Raw genomic sequence first — 22,258 nt, forward strand, 5'->3', positions numbered from 1 at the left:
CTTTGTGTCTACATCACAGAGTGGTGGAAAATTAATGCAGTATCAACAAATTTAGGTCAGAATGCAACTTAGCCGATAAACCAAGATTTAAACTGCCTCAGTAACGGTTTCAGTTTTCCACTTCATTAGTCACATGCAGACTAACTTTTAAAAGTTAAGTAGATCATTTGATACCTTTAGAAGTAGTTAGGCTAAGTTTATATTTCTACACAAAATAGCATTCCATTCTTTGTATGTGAGGATACAGCCTTCCTATCCAAACTCAGATATATGTAGCATTAATATTAAGAAAAATTCTTTAGTTACATTTGGTGAAAATAATTAAATGCCATCATTTCTGACAAAGTGAACTAGTTGGGAAAAAGACATAGTCTTTGGTGAATAGATGGATAATTTAGGGAATGTGAGTTTGAAATATTCTTCTGTATCTGAGCTTTTTTTTTTTTTTTGCCTTTAGTACTAAACCATCCCACTATTTCCAGTTTCTGATGATAGAATGGGATTAGCAATACTAACTTAACTAAGTTCTCAACAATATAATTTAAATGTTTTGCTATAAATATGTCCTACAAATGAATACAAGTATTTAGAAAAGCTGAATGTTTGATGGGAATGAGCGAAAATAATCCAGTCTGTGTGGGTGAATTAGGAAGAATTTGTATATAACTTGTAATTCAAGATGATAGGGAAAAATCACTGTTCTAACTTGTCTAGCGAATTATTTTATTACAGTTATAGATATCATTTTGGATAATATAATTTCCTTTTGGAGGCATTCAAAAATGAAAATACAAGTGCCAGGCTGACAAATGAGAACGTGATTTAAAAATCTGTTTTAATTTGTGATGAGAATTATAGAAAAGGGAGAATCATCTATAAAAACAACAGAATACATTGAGGGAAATACTACCCACCTAAACAGTAGGACTTCTGTTTCTAAGGTTAAAAACGTATTTTTCCATTGCTTTTTAATTATATCTAATTTTCTAAAGGAAATAGCCATTGTGTGCTCAGGGATTTACATATAGTAGAATAAATCTCAGCATATAACCAATAGCTACAGAGGTAAATAAATTAGCGAGTGTTTGACAAGTGAAATTTTTCTAAATGAGGTAAGGGGAGGCAGAAAGCTTTAGGAACTGGTTTTGTGCGTTGCCCTTGGCTCGAAAATATGGAAAACATATCCTCGTTAAAATTTTGTCTTTTCTGAAAATTGGAAGTGACTTTTGATCATGAATTCCCCAAGGGAATGACAATTCTCCAATTGGACAATTATAACGTGGTCCATAGAATTTTCATAATGCAGTGGCGATTTCAGACCAGTCTCATATGTTACACTGCTAAAGTAAGTCAGCACAATTCTGCAGAATACTAAACCATTTATAGACTGTGGAAACTCTGATGCCACCTAATAAAAATACCTTGAAAGAGGACTTGAAATCAGTTCCTGAGTTGCATCTTAATGTTGAACTCGATGGTGTAGTATATAGGGACTGCCTGATTTTTATCCTGTAACTGCCAGAGGAATATACCATTATGCGTATATATTTTCCTGGAGTTTTTTTTTTTTTTTCATTTTACTTTTATTTTTTTCTGTTATAGAAAACACTAGTAGAGAAGGATACACTTATTTTGAGCTTCCACTTCTTTGGGTGCAGTTTGAATGCTCCCAGTGTGTCACTGTGTCAATTTTGCCAAAATTCTCTTGAGAGAACCTGACACGTAACATGGCAGCCTGATTTCAGGTTTGGTCTTCAGATCCAAAACATGCCTCCCGGCCCATTCGAGCCCTCACCAGTTTATCAACCAAGGATGTATGTTATTTCCTCAAAACTGATTTCACCTGTTCTCTGTGGGCTCAGAAATCAAACTCAGATTTCCAATCAGCTGGCCTGACATTGAACAATGGCCCGTTTTAATTGTGCAGAGCACTGCAATTTGTAAAACAGCACCATGGTCATTGATGTTCTGCAGGTCTGGTTTGTGTTTACTGTTCCACTGTAGTATTGGTATATTATTTATAGAAAAGTAGAAAACTAATGCGGTGTAATAAATCTTTACAGACTCTTAACACCTCATCTGACCAAATACCGTGAAGGCTATAATTGGACAACTAAGATTGACACAGAAATTAACTGATTGTGAAAACTTAAAATGCATGACTTTTTTGAATAAATGGTGCTGGAAACAGAGAATTTTGTGAAATTTTAATTTGTTTTGCAAACACTGAGTGTAGGTTAGCAAGTATTTGTGGCATGCAAATCTTTTAGTGGAAAAGTCAGGGTAGAACAAGTTTTCTGGTCACTTACAATATTACTGTAAAATTGTCCAAGTCTTATGTATATATTCTTGCTAAATCTAGTATTGGACTTCGGATGGTAAGTAAATATCTGTCCAACTGTGTCAATATAAAGCCCAGCCTATTATTTTAATGGCCATTAGTAGGTGTCTATAAAATATTTTTCGCTTTTTTTTTTCACTCCCCATATTTTAGTCTTGTTCAGTAAGAGAGAGGGAAATGGTAACTGGCTGATTTACACAGTCCCTGATTTTAGTTCACCTCTTAGGCTGGCGCTATTATTTGGACAATGGATTCTAGTTGTTTACTGAAAGAGATATGACGCCACAGGCCCTGTTTGCAGCTCCAAAGTACCCACACTGAACCTTGAAATGCACCTCGGACCTCCTTGACTATGATAGCCATATCGAACCACTTTTTCAGCTTCCTGATTGAGGTTAAACTGATCAGCAGTTTAAAGTTTTGGTTCTGGGCAACTGGCCTGAGTGAATCATTCCAAATGGATATAATGACAACAATTCTAAAATTTGGCACCATTCACCAGGGATATAGTCTCAATAATCCAGTCTAAGCCCCAGGTTTTGGCCAGAACAGTGGCAGTCATGGCCCATTTCTAGTTTCTTTTGGAAAATAAAATGACTTTTCTGTTTGAGCAGGCATGTCTCTGGTTGTGAACCAAAGGAAAGGTAGAAATATCACAACAGTGGTAATGCTGATGCTTCTCCTTGTTGACTTTACATCTAGGGTAACTTTGTCATTAGCTACAACCTCAGTGCTGAAAATAAACATACGACATGTAGAAGAGAATCCAGAACTGGTTACGTTTATCTACATTTTAGAAGTATCTCCTATGCTATAGGAGGTTCTTTTTCTAATTAGGTTCTAGTCCCTTTTACTAAGTTTTATTCTCCTGGTGCTTGCTACTATAGCATTTTACTCATTTTCCAAATGAAATGAAGAATTACTATATTGAGGAAATGTAAAAAATGCGATTAGGAATTTTTTGGAATTTTCTGTCGCTATATTGGTTAAGCATCACTTTGCACTCCTGTATTATTCATTTATTAAATTAACTTCATTGTGTGTTTTGTAGTTTAAGAGATCTTTACCTAGAAAAACGTTCAACATTTGAAATGCTATATAAAGTATAGTGGTTAGCAAACAGCAGCTCAGCCATGGAGTCCAAAACAACCCACCACCTGTTTTTGTAGATTAAGTTTTATTGGTGCCGGGCTCAGTGGCTCACGCCTATAATCCCAGCACTTTGGGAGGCCAAGGCGGGTGGATCACTTGAAGTCAGGAGTTTGAGACCAGCCTGACCAACATGGCGAACCCGGTCTCTACTAAAAATACAAAAATTAGCTGGGCGTGGTGGTGCATGCCTGTAATCCCTGCTACTTGGGAGGCTGAGGCATGAGAATCACTTGAACCCAGGAGACGGAGGTTGCAGTGAGCCGAGATCGTGCCACTGCACTCCAGCCTGGGTGACAGAGTGAGACTCTGTCTCAAAAAAAATAAATAAGTTTTATTGGGGCACAGCCAGCTTGTTTACACATTGTCTATGGCTGCTTTCACACTATCGTGCAGAGTTGAGTGGGTACAACAGAGACCATAAATCATAAATCCAAAAATATTTCTCATCTGGCCCTTTATACGGAAAGTTTGCTTATCATTTTCTACCTTAGTCTATCTTTACAAAATGCAAAACAACATGTGTATTTTAGCTATTTTTTTGAGGATGTTTAAAATAGAGAAAAGTGATCAAAATTAATTCCTGTTTGAATTACGGCTGAAAGCGAACAGTCAAATGTGTGGCATTTTGTTTTCGCGTTGAGCTATGTGAAAGAGCTTATCAGGAAAAAGCGATCTGTTGCGCTTTCATTTTAAGATATTTTATATGGGTAGATATTTAGTCACATTTTGATTTAAATGAAGCCACTGCTTTAAAGTTTTTACTTATGTAAAATAATTTAGGACAAGTTGCTAACAGTAATAATCATTCTATAAAAAATAGACCAACTAGAACATATTTGGCATAGGCTTTCTTAAACTCTCCAGGAACTGGATGGATGGATGGATGGATGGATGGATGGATGGATGGATGGACTGGATGGATGGATGGATGGATGGATGGATGAATGGATTTTATTTTTTTCATTGTACACTTTTATATAATTAAACTTTGACTTTTTTAATTCAGAAATTTCAATTTACACACGTGTTTTTAGAAGAATTTCCATCATGCCAAAGTGCAATATAATTGTTCACTTATATAAACTTTTCCCAAGAAATTTAGAGACTTCAAATGTAAGGACTATTTTTTTTTTTTTTTGGCTTTTTAATTCAAAGCTACACACTGTTATGGAATAAAAAAAGCCCAGTATGGCTATCCTTTTAACTTCTAGTTAAAAGCCAGATATACTTTTGTTTGAAGTTGTATCGCTTTGTTACAAATAGATGGCATTAAAAAGATGCTCTCCACTTTGTTGTGATTCATCTTTATATTTTAAGAAGTTTGGATTTGTTCTATTTTCCCCTTGTTTGTTTCTTGATTGCAGTGCAAGTTCTAGCTGAGAGCCTGTGAAGCATCCACAATTTCGTAGGAGGAGAGGATGTGGAAGAGGATGCTTGAGGCAGGGATATACAAATATAAATAAAAGACAATCTTAGGGTATTGGCAATTCCTCTGCTCATCGTTTATCCTACCATAACAAAGAGTGTATTTTGGAAGCTTTCTAGGGGGATAATTTCAGAGGGAAGCATCAAAATACCATGACTTCTGGACTTAGGATAGAATCCACTGCAATTTAATGATAGATTAAAATCCATTTGCATTTTCTGCACTTACATTAAACTGAGGGCCAGAAGAGGCACTTGGGGCTTTTAAACAACTGCTGCTCTCCATAGTATAGTTTTATATGATGTTTTCCAACCTGTATAGTACTTTCATAGATTCACTTTGTCTCTTTTGAGAGAATATTTTACCATTCTTATGAATGGAAAATAAGCCAGTTTTTCATCATATTATTTCTACATTTTTGTTTTATAAGAAATGAGTGCATTTCAGTAAGGTTTATGTGTCGCTAAGAGTGTGAGAACAGAGGCCTGCACATAACAAGTGATCAGTATATGCTTACTGTTTCCGTGTATGAATGAAGGGGCTGAGCAGCCATTCAGAGTCCATTCTGGCTCCCTGGGAATACTTAATTTTAGAACCCACACCCGTGGTGGTAAATACAACAGTGAGACTAGAATCAAATAAAAAAGAAGTGGAAAAAACAAACAATATTCCTGATGCTAATTCGATGGGGAGTTGTTTTAGAGGGAGTGGAGGAGAGACAGATAAAAACTTTGGAGATTTTTATATGGTTAAGGAAGGCTTTCTAAGAAATAGCAATAAAAAAAGAATATACTACTGTCACATGCAACAACATGGATGAATATGAGAAACTTAAAAACCAGACACAAAATAGTTTATACCATGTATATGAAGTTTAAGAATAGGCAAAACTCAATCTGTGGTGACGGATGTCCTCAGTAGCCCAGGTGGGAGGGTCATTATTGACTGGGAAGGGGCGCAAGAAAACAATCTGGGTGATAGAAATGTCCTGTATTTTAATCTGGATGGTGTATAAATATCTATAAAAATTCATCTACTTCTCTACTTTCTATACTTACGATTTGTGAACTTTATTGCTCAATAAAAATTTAAATCATAATAATATTGAAAATAGGTCATGGAGGGGACACTTGATTTAACATGAATGCGTAATAGAGTCCTTGGAAGAAAATCCTAGCAAACCCCTGGTCTAAAAACTCTGCTGAGCTTAGCATAGGAGACTTTTCTGAATAAGTACATTTCCTATTCATTTTTGTTGCAAAACATTTGAAATGCCAAAGGATGCTTAGCATGCGGTAAAATCACATCTGTTGAGCCACTGCAAGGTGAAGGCTGCTGAACATAGTTATGTTGATTCTTTGAGGACTTACCACTCAAAAACAATTTCTTTTTTCTTTCCAGATTGGCAGATTGCTACTCTGGCTTTACTCCTGGGCGGTGCTGCCATCATTCTCATTGCATTCCTGGTGGGTTTGATTTCTATCTGCGTGGGATCTCGAAGGCGTTTCTATAGACCTGTTGCGGTCATGCTTTTTGCAGCAGGTAAACAGATTTATTACTTTTAAATGAGCATTAAAGTTTCATGAACCTTTCTACCATCCTCCTTTCTTATGCAGAAGAGGTATGTGTTTGCTGTATTACATAAAAATTGAGAGGCATTTACTGTATTTTTAAAGTAACTTGGCTAAAGCTTTATCAGATTATAAGTTTTCAGTGTGTTAAGCATTTCACAGAGCACAATGGCAGTTTCTAAACCTCTAACTAAAGCATGAATAAATAATACTACCTGACAGGGCTATTACCTTAGGAATTGCAGCAGGTGTATTTACTAACAGTCTTTTTTTACATCCAGTTTTTTCCCCCTTTTTTACTGCTTCCCTGGTGATCTTAAGGCAGCATTATTTTTTCTGATAAGGAACTGAAAACAAATTCCAAAATGTGTACCCTTAAAGATGTATATCTCTTTGAAAATAAACATAGTTATCCTGAAAATGTGTGATGTATAACTCCAACCATTAGACAAGTCAATTACATGAAGTCAATTGTATGTTAATTAATTTATCAGCCATCATTCTATGAAGCAAAGCTTGGATTAAAGTATCAACCAATGAAATGAAAAGAGAGGGGACTGTTTAGAAAAGGGGCTTGCAGACTAAAAGCCCAATACATGATTCAATACATGATTTGATGTGAGCTTTAATTTTCATTTATAAAAATACCTTTGAATATATTGTTCTTTTTGACTCAAACTGCAACATTCTCTGGTGCCTTCAGTTTACCCTGTCAGTCATATCTGATTTGAAGACTGCAAAATAAGCTTCTGTGACTGTCAATAATGAAGACACTGACAAAACCATCTAGGCTGTTAGATGGATTTTTAAAAGCTGTTTCAAGATTGGAATAGATTAAATTTCTCAGGATTTAAAGGGTAGTTTGAGCTAAAAATACAAAACAGAAGTGTTCTGCTGCCCCCTACTGTTTGTGTTCATTTTCTTATACCCATGAAGGCTGGTCAGAATTGGGGGTGTCATAAAAACGAAGGTCCAAAGGGCTGAAGAAATCCAGAAGTACATCTGATTCAAAGCTTTAAGTGACTTGCTCAAGATTGCCTAGTAGCTACTGGCAGACCTGGGCCTGGGAGGCCTTCTGAATCTTAATCTAGTGGTCCATTAACCACTGACTCCCTCACTTATTTATGCAACTATTTCTTAGGTGCCTATTACAGGCTAAACACAGTATCAGACACCTATAAAACTGGCCACAGTATCACCACAGATACTCACTAATAAAGTAAAAAGCTTTGAAGTCTTAGTCCCAGTTATTCAGGATGCTGAGATGGGAGAATCACTGGAGTCTGGGAGCTCGAGGCTACAGTGAGCCGACAGCACACCATTGCATTCCAGCCTGGGCAACAGAGTAAGACTGTGTCTCAAGGAAAAAAATAAAATAAAAAGTCTTTTTTTCTGCTGAGACACATGCAGTACATAAAATCAAAACAGACACATTGCTACTACTGCTTGGAAACCTCTCTGTCTGAGACTTCACACTTACTTGATTTAGTACTGTGTGCTATGCCTGGTACTCATATACACTCAATAAATAGTTTTTGAATGAATGATATAAAAATGACTAAGGCACGTAGCTCATAATCTGATGGGGTAAAACAGACATCTAAACAAGTAACTGTAATTCAGGTTTTTTTATTTAAGCCATTTCTCTTTTGGGGTCTTAGGAAGCAGCTAGTTTCACATGACTACAAAGCTAAGACCAAAAGAGCTCAAAAAAGTAATAATTATCAAAAGGATGTTTTTTCATATATTTATGTTTTTACTTATTTAATATGTTGGGCTCCTACACTATACAAGTAGACAGTCTTGGTGGTATAAAATATACTCTAGGGGTTTTATTGTTTGTTTGTTTGTTCATTTTTTGGGATGGAGTCTCACTCTGTCGCCCAGGCTGGAGTGCGGTGGGGCGATCTCGGCTCACTGCAAGCTCCGCCTCCCGGGTTCACGTCATTCTCCTGCCTCAGCCTCCTGAGTAGCTGGGAATACAGGCACCCGCCACCACGTCCGGCTAATTTTTTTGTACTGTTAGTAGAGACAGGGTTTCACCATGTTAGCCAGGATGGTCTTGATCTCCTGACCTCATGATCGACCCTCCTCGGCCTTCCAAAGTACTGGGATGACAGGTGTGAGCCACAGTGCCCGGCCACTCTAAGGGTTTTTACTGAAAACTGATAATTCAGTCTCATAAAGATAGCCAAACAGATTTTAAAGATTTTGTCTTCTTTTTTTTTCTCTGAGGTCTTTTATTTAGGGTGGCCTTATTACCTTCTTGAATAGTTGCTAGAAGAGCTAAGAGCTAGCCATTGCTGTAGCCCATCTAAAATACTGTCCTTTTTTCCACAGCCTTCTTTCTCACCAGTCCTAGAAATCTAGACTTCAGAATTAGATATTTTTATAACAATAATGCTGATAAGAATGATTAATTAAGCACCTGTCATGCGTCACAGTGCTAGACACTTAACATACACTGTCTCGGATATAACAGTCTTAAAGTTAGCTATTTATTTTCTCCATATTTTCAATGAAGAAACAGGTTCAGAAAAACTAAGTAATTTCCCAGGGTTATTTTAACTAGTAAGTTGTACATCTAGCGTTTAAATTCAGGATACCTATCTGACTTGAAAGCCCGAATGAGGATTCCCCAGTTATCTTTACTTCAGTACATATCACATATAGGAAAAATCAGTGCAGAATCAGCCTTGATTTTGAATTCAGTTACCAACTGTGCACTACGGTTGGAGTCCATCGTGTAACTCCAGTTACTTCGTTTCTTGGGAACAACAGCTGAAGGAATTCAGTACCTTGAGATGTCACAAAGACCACAAACTGATCAGTGCAGCATGGCTAAACCATAGCACATAATGAAAGCTATGCACATTTCCAGTACAATTGACTACAGCATATTTCTTTTTGTGTAACTGACAGTGATAGGTAATATATGATGTGCTTCTGATAACTGGCATCCAGTTCTCACTAAAGACTTGGTGAAATTAGAGGGACTGCCTCTTTCCAGGTTCTCTTCTTTCATTGTCTGGTTTCGAACTTTCTGCAGGTCATTTGTATGTCCCACAGGAATGTAGGATGAGTGTTTTCTTTCTTCCCCAGACCTTTAATACAAATTGCAGAGAATTCTCTTTTATAATTTGATTTTACATACAGAATCCCCATTTATTATGTTATTAAGGATGATTCCTTTATGTTATATCTGCAGAAAGCCTCCTATAAGGATTGTTTATATAGAAAGGTGATTTTTTTTTTCCAGGGACCTGCAACTGATTTCTATCTCTGAGCTATCTCTGATTAGAGACTTGTGTTTTACAGCCCTCGTCACCATCCTATAAGTCACAATAAGATACTGTGGAGCCATTTCAAGTCTAGATTTGGGTAGAAAAATCAGTATTCAGTTTAGATTTCAAACTGAAAGGGAGTTCTTCTATTCATAATATTTAGATTCCATGTTAATTTCCCTGTACCGTTATCAAACTACACTTTGGCTAGAACAATTTACAGTATCACAACCCAATAATTAATTTCATACTGCTACCATTAGTAGTTACAAATTGAATTTTTTTAAAAAGAAAATAAATTGATACCTTCATATTAACTTTTCACTGGCAAATGCTTTTTATTCTCCAAATTATTATTTCTTTTATGTCAATTTTATATTTAGGGACCAACCTGGCTGGTGGGGCCTATCAACCTTTGCCTTTAAATTATCTCCTAATTTTATACCTTTTTTTTTTTTTTTCATACACCATCATTATTTCCTTAGTCGAGGCCACAATTTCTCCCTAAATGGAACGTCTCAGTCCCCAAATTTGGTCTTCCCTTACTTTGTTTTGTTTTTCTATGGCAATATTTGACTGTTTTAAGATGTTCATGTGACTCCTTTCTTTTGCCTTCTTGAGAATCTAGTTTTTCAGTTCTTTCTTTTAGTCTTTCTTTAGATTCCCTGGCTTTTCTTTCCCACTGATGACACCTTAGTCATCACTGCCCACAGGTCCCCACAAACTGAATGACCTCCTAGGGGCCTGTCCTTCTCTAGTCTCTTCCCCATGTAATCTGTCTTGGATACAACACATGAGGTCTCCTTGTGAAATAAACATCTGGTCTTGTCACTTGTCCCTTTGATTTCCTCAGAAGCAAACCCCGAGATAAGAAATCAAGTGAATATACTTTATTTGCAAGGTAAAAGAAGGGATATGATAAGGTATATGGAAAATGAGACAGGGATGGGAAAGCAGCCATTAAAAGGTTACATTATCGAGCCAGTTGTCACTTGAAGCAGCTGGAGCTTAGTCTTCTTGGGGAAACTTTGAAAACCTGTGTAGAACACACACCTGGAGAATTATCTCATTCGGAGGACTACAGAGCTGGGGTATTAACACAGCAAATTTGAGAGTCATTGGTTGAGAAATGTCGGTTATGATCAAGGGAGAGCAGTGTTCATTTTCTGGACCTGGCCTGCCCCATAGGCAGCTTAAGTAGCTTTAGTGGCCAGAGGAAACTCAGGCAAAGAAATGCAGGTGCTGGCAATTGGAAGTCAGGCTAGCATGTGCTGAAGTGGTGAGGATAAAAATATATGGATAGGACACCAACCGCATATATGATTACAATAACCTCTCAGATGGTCTCCCTAGAGAAACGAAAGTTTATTACTTTATGAAACACTATGCTATTATAGTATGAACTAAACGGCCTTGTGCATGCGCCCTTCATTTTACCCATGCGAATTGCTTCTAACCATACTCTCTTATACCTATAAGTGCTATATAATCTGCTTCATCTTCCTAGAGGTCTTTTCTTTCCTCTGCCTCTTCTGACCAACTTTCATCCATCCTTTAAGAAGCAATTCAAATGATGTCCCTCTGAAGCCCTCCTTTCTTTCTCTAAGCTGAATCAGTACTTGGCACAATGTTCGAGCTCAGTAAATGTGTGTTGAACGTATTATAAGTAAACATGCCTCTACTATTGCTGTTGAATGCATTGATTTGTAATTACTTGTGTGCCTGTCTGCACTATCAGAGTATGAATCTATCAAAGGGCGAGGGCCATGTCTTATCTATCTTATCCCCTTCATTTAGCACACAGTAGGCACCCAATATGTGTTTGTCAAAATATTGAAATACCCTCCTTAGAAGAAAATAACGAATATTTCAATATCAATGCTTTGAATATTTTAATATTGAAAACACTGAAAAATATCCCCTTAAAACTAGAATAAAACACAAGAATGAGTAGGTATTCCCGTCATGCCTCTGGTCCACACAATTTCATGGTTAATAGTTTCATTGCCTGTTTTCAAAAAAGTGCAGGGGGCATAAAATGAACCCCAAATCTCTTAAGATTCTAAAATGTTCCAGAACTATACCTACGTTATCTTTGAGGTAGAGCATAGAGAATACCATATCCAATGCCTATTTTGTTTCATTGATTGGTAGTAAAATGGAAATATAGTATAATGGTATTTTCTTGACTTCTGAACTCTTTGTTTTTTTTTTTCTTCCCTCTACAGAATCTGTGAAAGGCAAGAAGGCATTTTTACCTACATCTGTGAATTTTATTACATGGAGAAAATTATTTACAAATGCAGAATTATATTTTTCTCAGTTTTGCTATTACATTCATTTTTCTCTGTGATTCCAAAGGGAGTCGAATAATTCAGACGCACGAAGTGTTTTACAGTAATTTTTATTGAGCTCCAACACAATAAAAGTCTAAGAAAGCTGTTCAGGAGACTATGCCAGTGGAGCCTAATGGAGTTGTATTTCCATTTTTCCACTAGAGGGAAATTATATCATTATATTATACCATGGAGGCCAAATATTTGCTAAATAAAACACGTTGAAATGAATATTAAAAGCAGCCTAGGTAAACACCTCACCCGGGGACTAGTCAGTTCACAAAAGAAGCAGTGTAATTATTTTAGAGTAATTCAGATTCATTATTCTCTGCTCAAACTCTTCTACCAGCTGCCTGTCACACTTAGAATAAAATCTAGACCCTAGCTATGGTTCACAGGCTGTCCATGAACCACGAAGGGCCCCTGCTGTCTCTTCCATCATATCTCATGCTTCTCCCTCCCTGCTCTCTGTACTGCAGTCACAGCCTTCTGACTTCTGTTCCAATGCACCAGATGTGCTCCTGTGTCGGGAGTTTTGCAGCGCCTGTGCCTTTCACTTCGGAATGCTCGGTCCCCGCTATGTTGTTCTGCACCCCCGATTCATTCAGATCTGTGCTCAGTATCTCCTCCTCAGAGCAGCCTTCTCTCACAATTGATCTAAAAGAGCAGCCCTCATCCCTGTGTCCTGTCTGCTTTCTTGCATTTCTTGTCTTTTAGCAATATGTGACATTATATTCTATATTTGTTTACTAACGGACTGACTACCCATGAGAGTAGCAGCTTTGTCTCTTTTGATACCAATAATGCCTTAAACCGTATCACTTTAGAAACATTCAGATATTTATTGAATGGATGCATTTATTGAATGAGTGAATGAATTACTATACCTAACTCACATCCTTGTTTCAGTCATATCCTGATAGGATCAGTGCGTATTTGACAAGTGACCGGAGCATAGAAACCTAAGGAGAAGTGCCTTTTTTTTTTTCCCAAATGTACTTGGCAACTTTGGAATTTTTTTTTCTGTAGTCATGGTTGATAGTAATTGACTTCTTGTTGGTTTTATGACATTTAAAACATGAAAGCTCCCTTTTCCTCACAAAGGCACAGAGCCAACTGGGCTTTTTTAAAATTAATGCACATTTTAGCACTTACCAGCTGGAAATAGATGAAGTGTGGGTCATATAATATGCCATCAGCTGAGTCCTAACAACAACCAAAACTTTTTCTGAGAAAGTCTGATTTCTGTTTTGGATATCAGTAGCGTATCCTCTTATGCAAACTTACTTATGTATCCACTCTCAGTAGTAATGGTAGGCAAAGTGCTGACCCAGAGCAGTATTGGGCTACACAGCAGAAATGTTGGGTATTTTTATATCTAGTTCCAGGTAGGTCCTTTGACACCTAGCCAGGGCCTTATAGAAAGAAATTTTGAGGAATCATTTCCTCATGAATTTGCTGTATTTCACCAGTTTTATGGGAGAGAAAAATGACTATTTATGTAGACTTTCTAGGAAGCTTCATCATACTGGTAATAATCTTTTACATGTGCTAAAAATAGATGAGAGTACATGTTAAAACATAAAATTCCATTTTAATTAAACACACTATCCATCCTAATGTTCTTTTTAAAAAATATAAGCTATATCAAAAATATTTATGTACATAGTTTTACTATGTCAATTTGTTCCCTCCTTTTCTTTAATTATTCACATTTTTGTTCTTTTAAGATGAATTAAACAAAAATTATTTTACCCCATAAAATTGTTTCATATATCAGGGCTTAGCAAACTTTTTTTGTTAAGGGCAAGAAAGTAAATATTTTTGGCTTTGTGAGCTGTGTGGTTTCTTTTGCAGTTCCTCAACTCTGCCATTGTTGCATAGAAAATACATACATGAAGGAGTGTGGCTGTGTTCCAATAAAACTTTTTCAAAAACAAAAAAGCAGACCAGATTTGGTAGTTTGCCAACCCCTGTTAAATATAACTGTACTCCGTATTTTTTAGGGAAAAGATTGTCTGTTTCTTGAGGGTGGAAGCCGTCCTATGGTAGAGAATGAAGCTGTAGTTAACTAATTGTAGTTAAACTGATTAAAATAAAATTACGTAATAATTGATCTAATAGGAAGCTAAGACTTTTAAGTGGAAGACATTATCTCTTGTGCATATCCACAAGATAAATTTCATTTTATTTTAGATAGTAAAAACAACACAAAACAAAACTAAAACAAAATAAACTTTCCCTTCCTGATTATTTTGGTTTGTTTTATTCAGGATGACTAATCATATTTTCCCTTTAGCCCTGACAGAACTAGGATCTCACCAGGGACTAAGAGCTACCTTTTGACCTCTGTTATAGTAGCCATAATTAGCCTAGGTTTTCCTGTGCCATTATCTCTCTTGCCTTTAGAGACTTAATTCTTTTTTGAAAGTAGGTGGAAAATAGATATGAAAATATCATCTGTTAATAACTTTTAAGCCACTTTTTAAAGACAAGAGGCATAGACTGGATGAGAAGAAAATAATGAAAGTAGCTTTGGATCAGAGTAATGTAAGCAAAGACATCATGGTAGGGCTTTCTGACATATTGGTATGAGTTAGTATTGCAAAGCGGCAACAACATCAAAAGCACATTATTACTCACAGGTTGACCGGTTGCATCAATAGAAATTAATTTGAATTTCCTAATTCCTTAATAGCATATATAAATAACAAGAGTTTCAGTTGGCATTGGGGTCACTATTTTTTTGTTTTGTTTTGTTTTTTTTGAGATGAAGTCTCACTCTGTCGCCCAGGCTGGAGTGCAGTGGTGCGATCTCAGCTCACTGCAACCTCCCCCTCCTGGGTTCAAGTGATTTTCCTGCCTTAGCCTCGTGAGTAGCTGGGATTACAGGTGCACGCCACCACACCGGGCTAATGTTTGTATTTTTAGTAGAGACGGTGTTTCACCATGTTAGGCAGGCTGGTCTCAAACTCCTGACCTCATGATCTACCCACCTGGGCCTTCCAAAGTGCTGGGATTACAGGCATGAGCCACTGTGCCTGGCTGGGGTCGCTATTCTTGAGGAGCTACTTACATGTTTTAGTAGTGGCACAATTTAGTTTAACTAGTACTACTTGGCATAATAATAATGATAATTATATTTGTAAGGTGAAAATCACTACTTTGTATGCTCGTATAAATTATTATATTGCACTAATTATTTCATCAATACTAATAATGATTTACTAATTAATAGGATAATTCTTATATACTGGGAAAAGGTATTTAAACAAAAACATTGTTAGTATTTTAAAGTATACCATCTAGAACAAGCAATCATTAAAATTTTTGGCCTTTATGTATATTTGATTACAAAGTTACTGTCATACATATACAGTTATATATTTATTTGATTTGCTGTAAATAACATTTTCTAATTTTGATTTGCTTTGCTTTCAGTTGTTTTACAGGTTTGCAGCCTGGTCCTTTACCCAATCAAGTTCATTGAAACTGTGAGCTTGAAAATTTACCATGAGTTCAACTGGGGTTATGGCCTGGCCTGGGGTGCAACTATATTTTCGTTTGGGGGTGCCATCCTTTATTGCCTGAACCCTAAGAACTATGAGGACTACTACTAGAACCAATAGTCTCAAAGTAAAAACAACCACCACCATCCAACAAAAGGATTACGTCTGCATCTTTTCTAACTTACTATTTTCTAAAACACTTGTGGAGCATCAAGCAGTTTGCTCAGTTGATTTAATCTTTTTTGCCTTTTGGCTGTCAACATCATAACCAGCTTTTACATCCATTTTAGAAATCTGCACAAATTAAGAGAGCTGATTAGACATAGGCAAATGCTGCAAACTTCCAATATGTTCATATCGTTTTTCTTGACAAATGAAGGGTCTATATGACAGCAACCATTGTGAGAAACTAGTTGGAATGAGATTTGCCTCAATCTCCTATTGCCTGCAGGGGAGCAGTTGGCATAAGCAACATTTAGAAGTTCCTTTGCGCTGACAAGGATTCCACTGTTAGAGCCCTTACTGCCTGCTTATCCTACCCAATGACTACATTGGCTGTTGGTTGTTTGCTTGAATGAGCCCTTGAAAAATGAACTGCCCTTCAGCATCTAATGGGAGTTGTGAATGTAACTGGTTAATGGTACACATTCCACCTTCAAGAATACTCTTTTTAATGGGAGGTTATGCTTTGGCAATCAGCATCTCCCTGGGAGGAGAGTCAAGACTTGGAGACATGTGCTTCTCATTATGTGGTTAGAAATTGGTGCCTCAGCCCTATCTAGACTGGGGAAGAATTGAGGATCTCTGTTTTTCCTGGGACAAACAGAAAGAAATCTGCATGAGTTGCTTTTGTACCCTTTAAATCATTTGCCAAACATTGCAGCAAACAAGTGTGCATATGTAACAAGCTTCCATGTTTTCATAGAAGGTGAACCATTAGTATAAATGGTAATTAGTTGTTCCTTAACCCTCCACATACATTTGCCTATTACACATAAAATTAATATTTACTCTAGTGAAGTGGTTTGAACACTAACCTTGTATGCATTGTTAAGAGGCTTAGATTGTTCATACTTACCATGCAAAAGTATGGTACCTTAAAGCTTTTGCTCTATGTTCTTTACTGTTTCACTGGAAAGTGTTAATAGAGTTGCCTAAGAATAAAAATTGAAATGGTGTTAATCTGAAAATTAATGATTCCCTGTAAGCACTGTAGTTGAAAAGAGAATAGCAATTAGGATGATCATTTTGTGTAAAATTCATTAAAATAGAAGGCTGCTATTTTTTGCAAGTATTTTAAATGTCTTCATTTTTTAAAAAAAGGAATAGCGATAGATTTATATAAATATCTAAATGTCTCAGTAGAGGAGTAGAATTCATCTGGTTATCACCTGGTCCTCTAAAGTTAACTGATGGGCTAACCGATTTGTGCACACACTTAGGGTAGATTTATGTTAAGGGAATTACTTACTGACTGTTCAATGGAAGGAAGTATTAATAATAGGGAATAAGTTTGCAACTAATCTCATGCTGCAAACTTGTGTTAATTCTGTTTCATATACAAATTTGGATAGCTTAATTATAAACATATTTTTATATCAAATATACAGTTCTAATATAAAAGTTATAAATAATTATTTTTGTTAACAAAGACACTAAAACAGTATGTTCTGGTTTTGGCCCTCTTGCAGAAAGAAGCATTAGAAAAATTACTTTAAAAGTAGCTATGTGTTACTGTATTGCAAAATCTGTTAAGACCAGGACCACATCGATAGTATTTAATAATTTGTTTTACCTCCCAAAGCACAGTTCTACTTTCAGCTAGTCTTAAGAATGGTTGCCAAAAACAACAGCCAAAAGAAAAAAAAAACCTACTTTATTATCCAAATGCTAAAAAACACACTTATGACTTTTCTATAAAATCACAAATATGAAGTACCAGGTTTAGTCTTACTTTAGCAATGATAGACAAAAGCGAATAAATGCATCATAGACAGAAACCTTTATAAAAATATACGATTCTGTAAAGAATCATTAGAAATTATGAGTGGAAATTTTCCAGAAAGATAATATTATAGAGTCTTTTGAAGCAAGTTTTTGAGAAATAGTAAAATGTGGGGCAGACTGTCTTGCAGTTAATTGCATATTGTCAGAGCAGCATGAGAAATACAATATTTGGATAGGGATTTCAGCAACCAAACATTCTCTGTTCTGAGATCTCTTTATTCCTGAATAATGAAAGAATAGTAGTTTAGTGCTGACACCAATGAGTCACTTCTCTTGGTCCTAGTAGAGGATGCAGTGTCTTGTTAAACCAGTATCACATCTCGAGTCTTACCAAGTTTTCATTCTCTGTCAATATGACAAGCTCAAAGTGACAGGATATGTTATAGGTTGAGGCACACATATTTGCAGTTTACTGAAAACTAGATTTCTTATGTGACTTTTTTCCCTTCCCAGCAAAGAGCCCTATGCTGTATTTCTACCATCACTAATATTTGGAAGTGTTTCTTTACTAACAATCTCAGTACAACATGAAAATTGTTGCTTCACATCTGAATTACAATTTTGTCTATCAGAATAAACACAAGTGAAATTTTCACCTACATTAACATTATGTCTTTGCAGCTTTAGGTTTGTTTGATGTGTTCTTAAGCAGAATTGTTAGCCACAAACCCATTGTTAGCTATCTATGGATATAGAGCTATATCTATAGATAGAGGTATACACACACATATATACTCACACATATAGCATAAAATACTCAGCAGGGCTAGTTATTCCAATTTCTTGCACAATTATTTAGCTTTTTGTAAGTTCAACATGTAAATTTTAAAGACATAAATATAGAGAGACTTATGTGTTTGAATATAAATGATATATATGGATTAGCATGTACCTGTATATTATTAAACATGCAATGAACTGACTGGTAAGTGACGTCTAATTGTATGGCTAGCAATGTAATTTATTCAGACTGTATTTTTGTACAGAGCAGCGCACTCTAACCTATGCCTCTGTGTCCTCTTTAATGCCTAAAACTGTGCCTAGAAATTTCATCTGTCTTAAAAAATAAAATATACTTCATGCTGTTTATGCTGTTAGTTTCTGTACTGCTATTCTATATTTATTATTTTTAAATATATGACATGTTTACTACTTAAACATGAATTCATGGTATCCTGGTTACTTTTTTTTAAGTCATCTGGGGGAAAACCTGTTTATCACTCCAGTGATTTTGAGTTTGCAGTTTCACAATCAGTTCTTCATTTCATGATTTTTGTAGTTGACATGAAGTTATCTATGTGGAAAAAAATTAAAATAAAAGTGATTTCACGGATGTGGTTTGACTTTGTGTCTTTGTTGTGTAAACTCTTTAGACAACGCTTCTAAATCACATATATTCATTACATTTTCTCCTTCAAAATATATATTATTTAGAAAACATCTTAATATGACATGCTGATTTTACTTGAAAACATTTTTAAATTTCTTATTACAGATTATCTCCCAAGATCCTTCTATTCTCCACAGCCTTTGTGCGATCAGTGATAAAGGAATACTATTTTTAAAAAATACTATCTTTTTTAACCTTCTGTTTTAAAATGTACACAAAGGAGATGTAGTGTTGGCTTCCATTATTCCGACTCTAATCACACAATTGGAAATAATTAGAGGGTTTGATATACTATTTTGTTCTTTGTGTAATTTTCAATGTTTGCAGAGTGTTAAAGCAGGCTTGTCTGTATTATCTCTTTCTTAGAAAGACTAAAAATTCAGTGTGTATGTGTGCATGAGCATGTGTGTGTCCAATGTGCATGTGTGAAGAAACTGATAAAGTCAAAACTCATCACCCTTTGATGTATATAAATGGTGAGTGTCTGTGGAAAGCAATTTAAATTAGACATTCAATAAAATTCACTTGCATGTATGCCAATGTTTTTTTCTTTTTCTTTTTCTTTTTTTTTTTTTTTTTTTTTTTTTTTGAGAAGGGGTCTCATTCTGTCACCACCCAGGCTGGAGTGCAGTGGCGCAATCTCAGCCCACTGCAACCTCTGCCTCCCAGGTTCAAGCTATCCTCCCACCTCAGCCTTCCAAGTAACCGGGACCACAGGCACGTGGTACCATGCCCGGCTAATTTTTTGTATTTGTAGAGATGGGGTTTTGCCATGTTGCCCAGGCTGGTCTTAAACTTTTCAGCTAGTGCTATCTGCTGCCTTGGCCTCCCAAAGTGCTGAGATTACAGGCGTGCACCACTGTACCTGGCCCAAAAATTTTTCTTGAAGATATAAATAGAACCACAGTTGAGCAAACTTGCTTGTATTGATAAAATCAGTTTGAATATAAAATATATATTTGTCATCAAGACGTTTTTTCATGTCTCATAGGAACCATCACATTTTGCAAGGATCACAGTATATTTGTTTTGCTAAGAAGAAAATAACTACAAATTCCCTGTAAGCCTATGATATATTTAATATCACATTTTCAGATGTATCCATACTTAAGTTATAACTTCTAACCTTTTCACAGTTTTTCTGTCATTTTAGAAATTTTCCTTTTCAGTGGCCTTACTCTAATTTGATGGAGTAGCAGCATTCATTTGATGTATTTTCAGTATAAGTGCTTTCATTTTTGTACAGCATACTCTTGAGTAAATCACCTTTACAAACATGGCTTGCCTAGTAATTATCCATGACCCAGTCTCTCTGAATTTGGAAGACATGGAGACATAGTTTCACTAGAATTTGACAAGAAAAAATCCTTTGCCTTCAGAGCTTTCACTGTGAACATAAAACAGAAAAGCAATTTCAATTTACTTTTCCATAATGGCCGTATGGGCTGTTGCAGTTTGAATTATGAAATCAGGCACATGCTATGTCAACACTGTTCCATTTTGATGGGTTTTAAGTCATTTTGGTTAGGAAGTAAATTGATAGTGAAATTGTTTTGTATTCTGTAGACTAAACCACTGAATACCTAAATTATCAAATTTTCATGCTATTATTTTCTGTTCATAGCTTTTCAGAAATGTGATGTTAACTAAGATTAAAAGAACACAAATTAGGCCAGGCGCGGTGGCTTGCGTCTGAAATCCCAGCACTCTGGGAGGCCAAGGCCGGCAGATCACAAGGTGAGGAGTTCGAGACCAGCCTGACCAACATGGTGAAACCCCATCTCTACTAAAAATACAAGAAATTAGCCGGGCGTGGTTGCCCACGCCTGTACTCAGGAGGCCGAGGCAGGAGAATTGCTTGAACCTGGGAGGTGGAAGTTGCGGTGACCCCGAGATCGTGCTGCTGCACTCCAGCCTGGGTGACAGAGCAAGACACCATCTCAAAAAAAAAAAAAAACCCAGAAATTAGAATTAAGTGCTTACGAGTATTTTCACAGGAAACACTAATTTATTTGACTTTTTAACTTCTATGTCAAGTGTTTGGTCGTGGTACCATAGCACCTTAATCCCAGTAAGTTAAAATCAGACTAGATAATAAAACTCCATGTAATAAAATGTCAACAGTGTTTCCTATACAAGGCAGGCTTGGGGACTGTGAGAAGTCCTCACATTTCTAACAACTACTGAATGATGTCCTGGGCAGAGTGTCCCTATACATATATATAATATATGTACACATACGTGGAAAATCTTTTTTCAAGGAGTCATGAGCTAGGTGACTCACATTTGTATTCTACAAGTAACTCTAATGGTTCCAAAGTATAACTAAAAGAACAGGAGCTGAACTGTTCAGTTGGGAAGGAAAATATGTGGTGTTTCTAAGCCAAGATTAACAGCACACAAAGAATGGTGTTCTTTGTAAAACTAAAGCTGTGTTGAGTGGTTCACCAGAGAAACTCAGTTTTGGCAAGCAATTATTTCCAAGTTGAATGACTTCATAGAAATAATGGTTATAAAAGAAACTTGGAACAAGTACTGGAAAATCATGCCATCGAACCACCAGAAACCTTGAATACTTCAATGTTTACACGTGACAAGGATTAATGAAGAAAATTGTATCTAAAAAAAATTCTATATATGCTACATTTGCATGTATGAAGCTATGTCTATGATGACCTGAAGGCATTCTTACACTAGGTAAGAGCAGTCAGTCATGGAATTAAGCCTAAAATACTACATATATGAAATGATGGTACCATAGGCTACCCCTCAGCTTGCTTTGAATTTGTCATCATAAAGGTAAAATAAATGAAAATCATCCCTACATTCTATTTAATTTTTAGATTAAAATATAGTTAACAAAGACATTGAAGGAATTGTTTTAAACCTCAGCAGGAAGCATTTCTCCTAAGATTCTTATGAATGGAATGTTATATTGTTAAGGGTTAAATGGAGAAGAATGACTGCTTTGCTAGTCTTTGATACTGTATGTTAACAAAAAGGCAGATAATACTATCATGCTTGGTAACCTCTCCCGAGCAAACTTCTCCTGCATCAAAGCATGTTTGGAGAGTAGGTCCGTCTTTGTCTATATCAGCGCTCAGTGGTGTGACAACTTCTGACATCAAGCACAAGTTTTCCTATGTTTAACTTTTAGGTGATTTCTTAAACACTATCTAGCTATGATGATTGTGTTAATTCTTTGAGGCACATGGTTTGTGTGAAGGCAGCAAAATAAGTTG

The 22,258-nt window shown here is 36.1% G+C and overlaps 1 protein-coding gene across 1 annotated transcript in view; it reads left to right on the top strand.

Annotated features, from left to right (window-relative positions):
* TMEM47 (transmembrane protein 47) overlaps positions 1-18,959 on the top strand; it is a 30,634-nt gene extending 11,675 nt beyond the window's left edge. The window contains exons 2-3 of the mRNA XM_003917552.2: positions 6,321-6,461; positions 15,552-18,959. Coding sequence (XP_003917601.1) covers positions 6,321-6,461; positions 15,552-15,730 — 320 coding nt within the window. The 3' untranslated portion in view covers positions 15,731-18,959. The remainder of the gene's footprint in view (positions 1-6,320; positions 6,462-15,551) is intronic.
* The last annotated feature ends 3,299 nt before the right edge of the window (positions 18,960-22,258 follow it).

This window comes from Papio anubis, chromosome X, assembly GCF_008728515.1.
Source record: "Papio anubis isolate 15944 chromosome X, Panubis1.0, whole genome shotgun sequence".
Classification (NCBI taxonomy): Eukaryota; Metazoa; Chordata; class Mammalia; order Primates; family Cercopithecidae; genus Papio; species Papio anubis.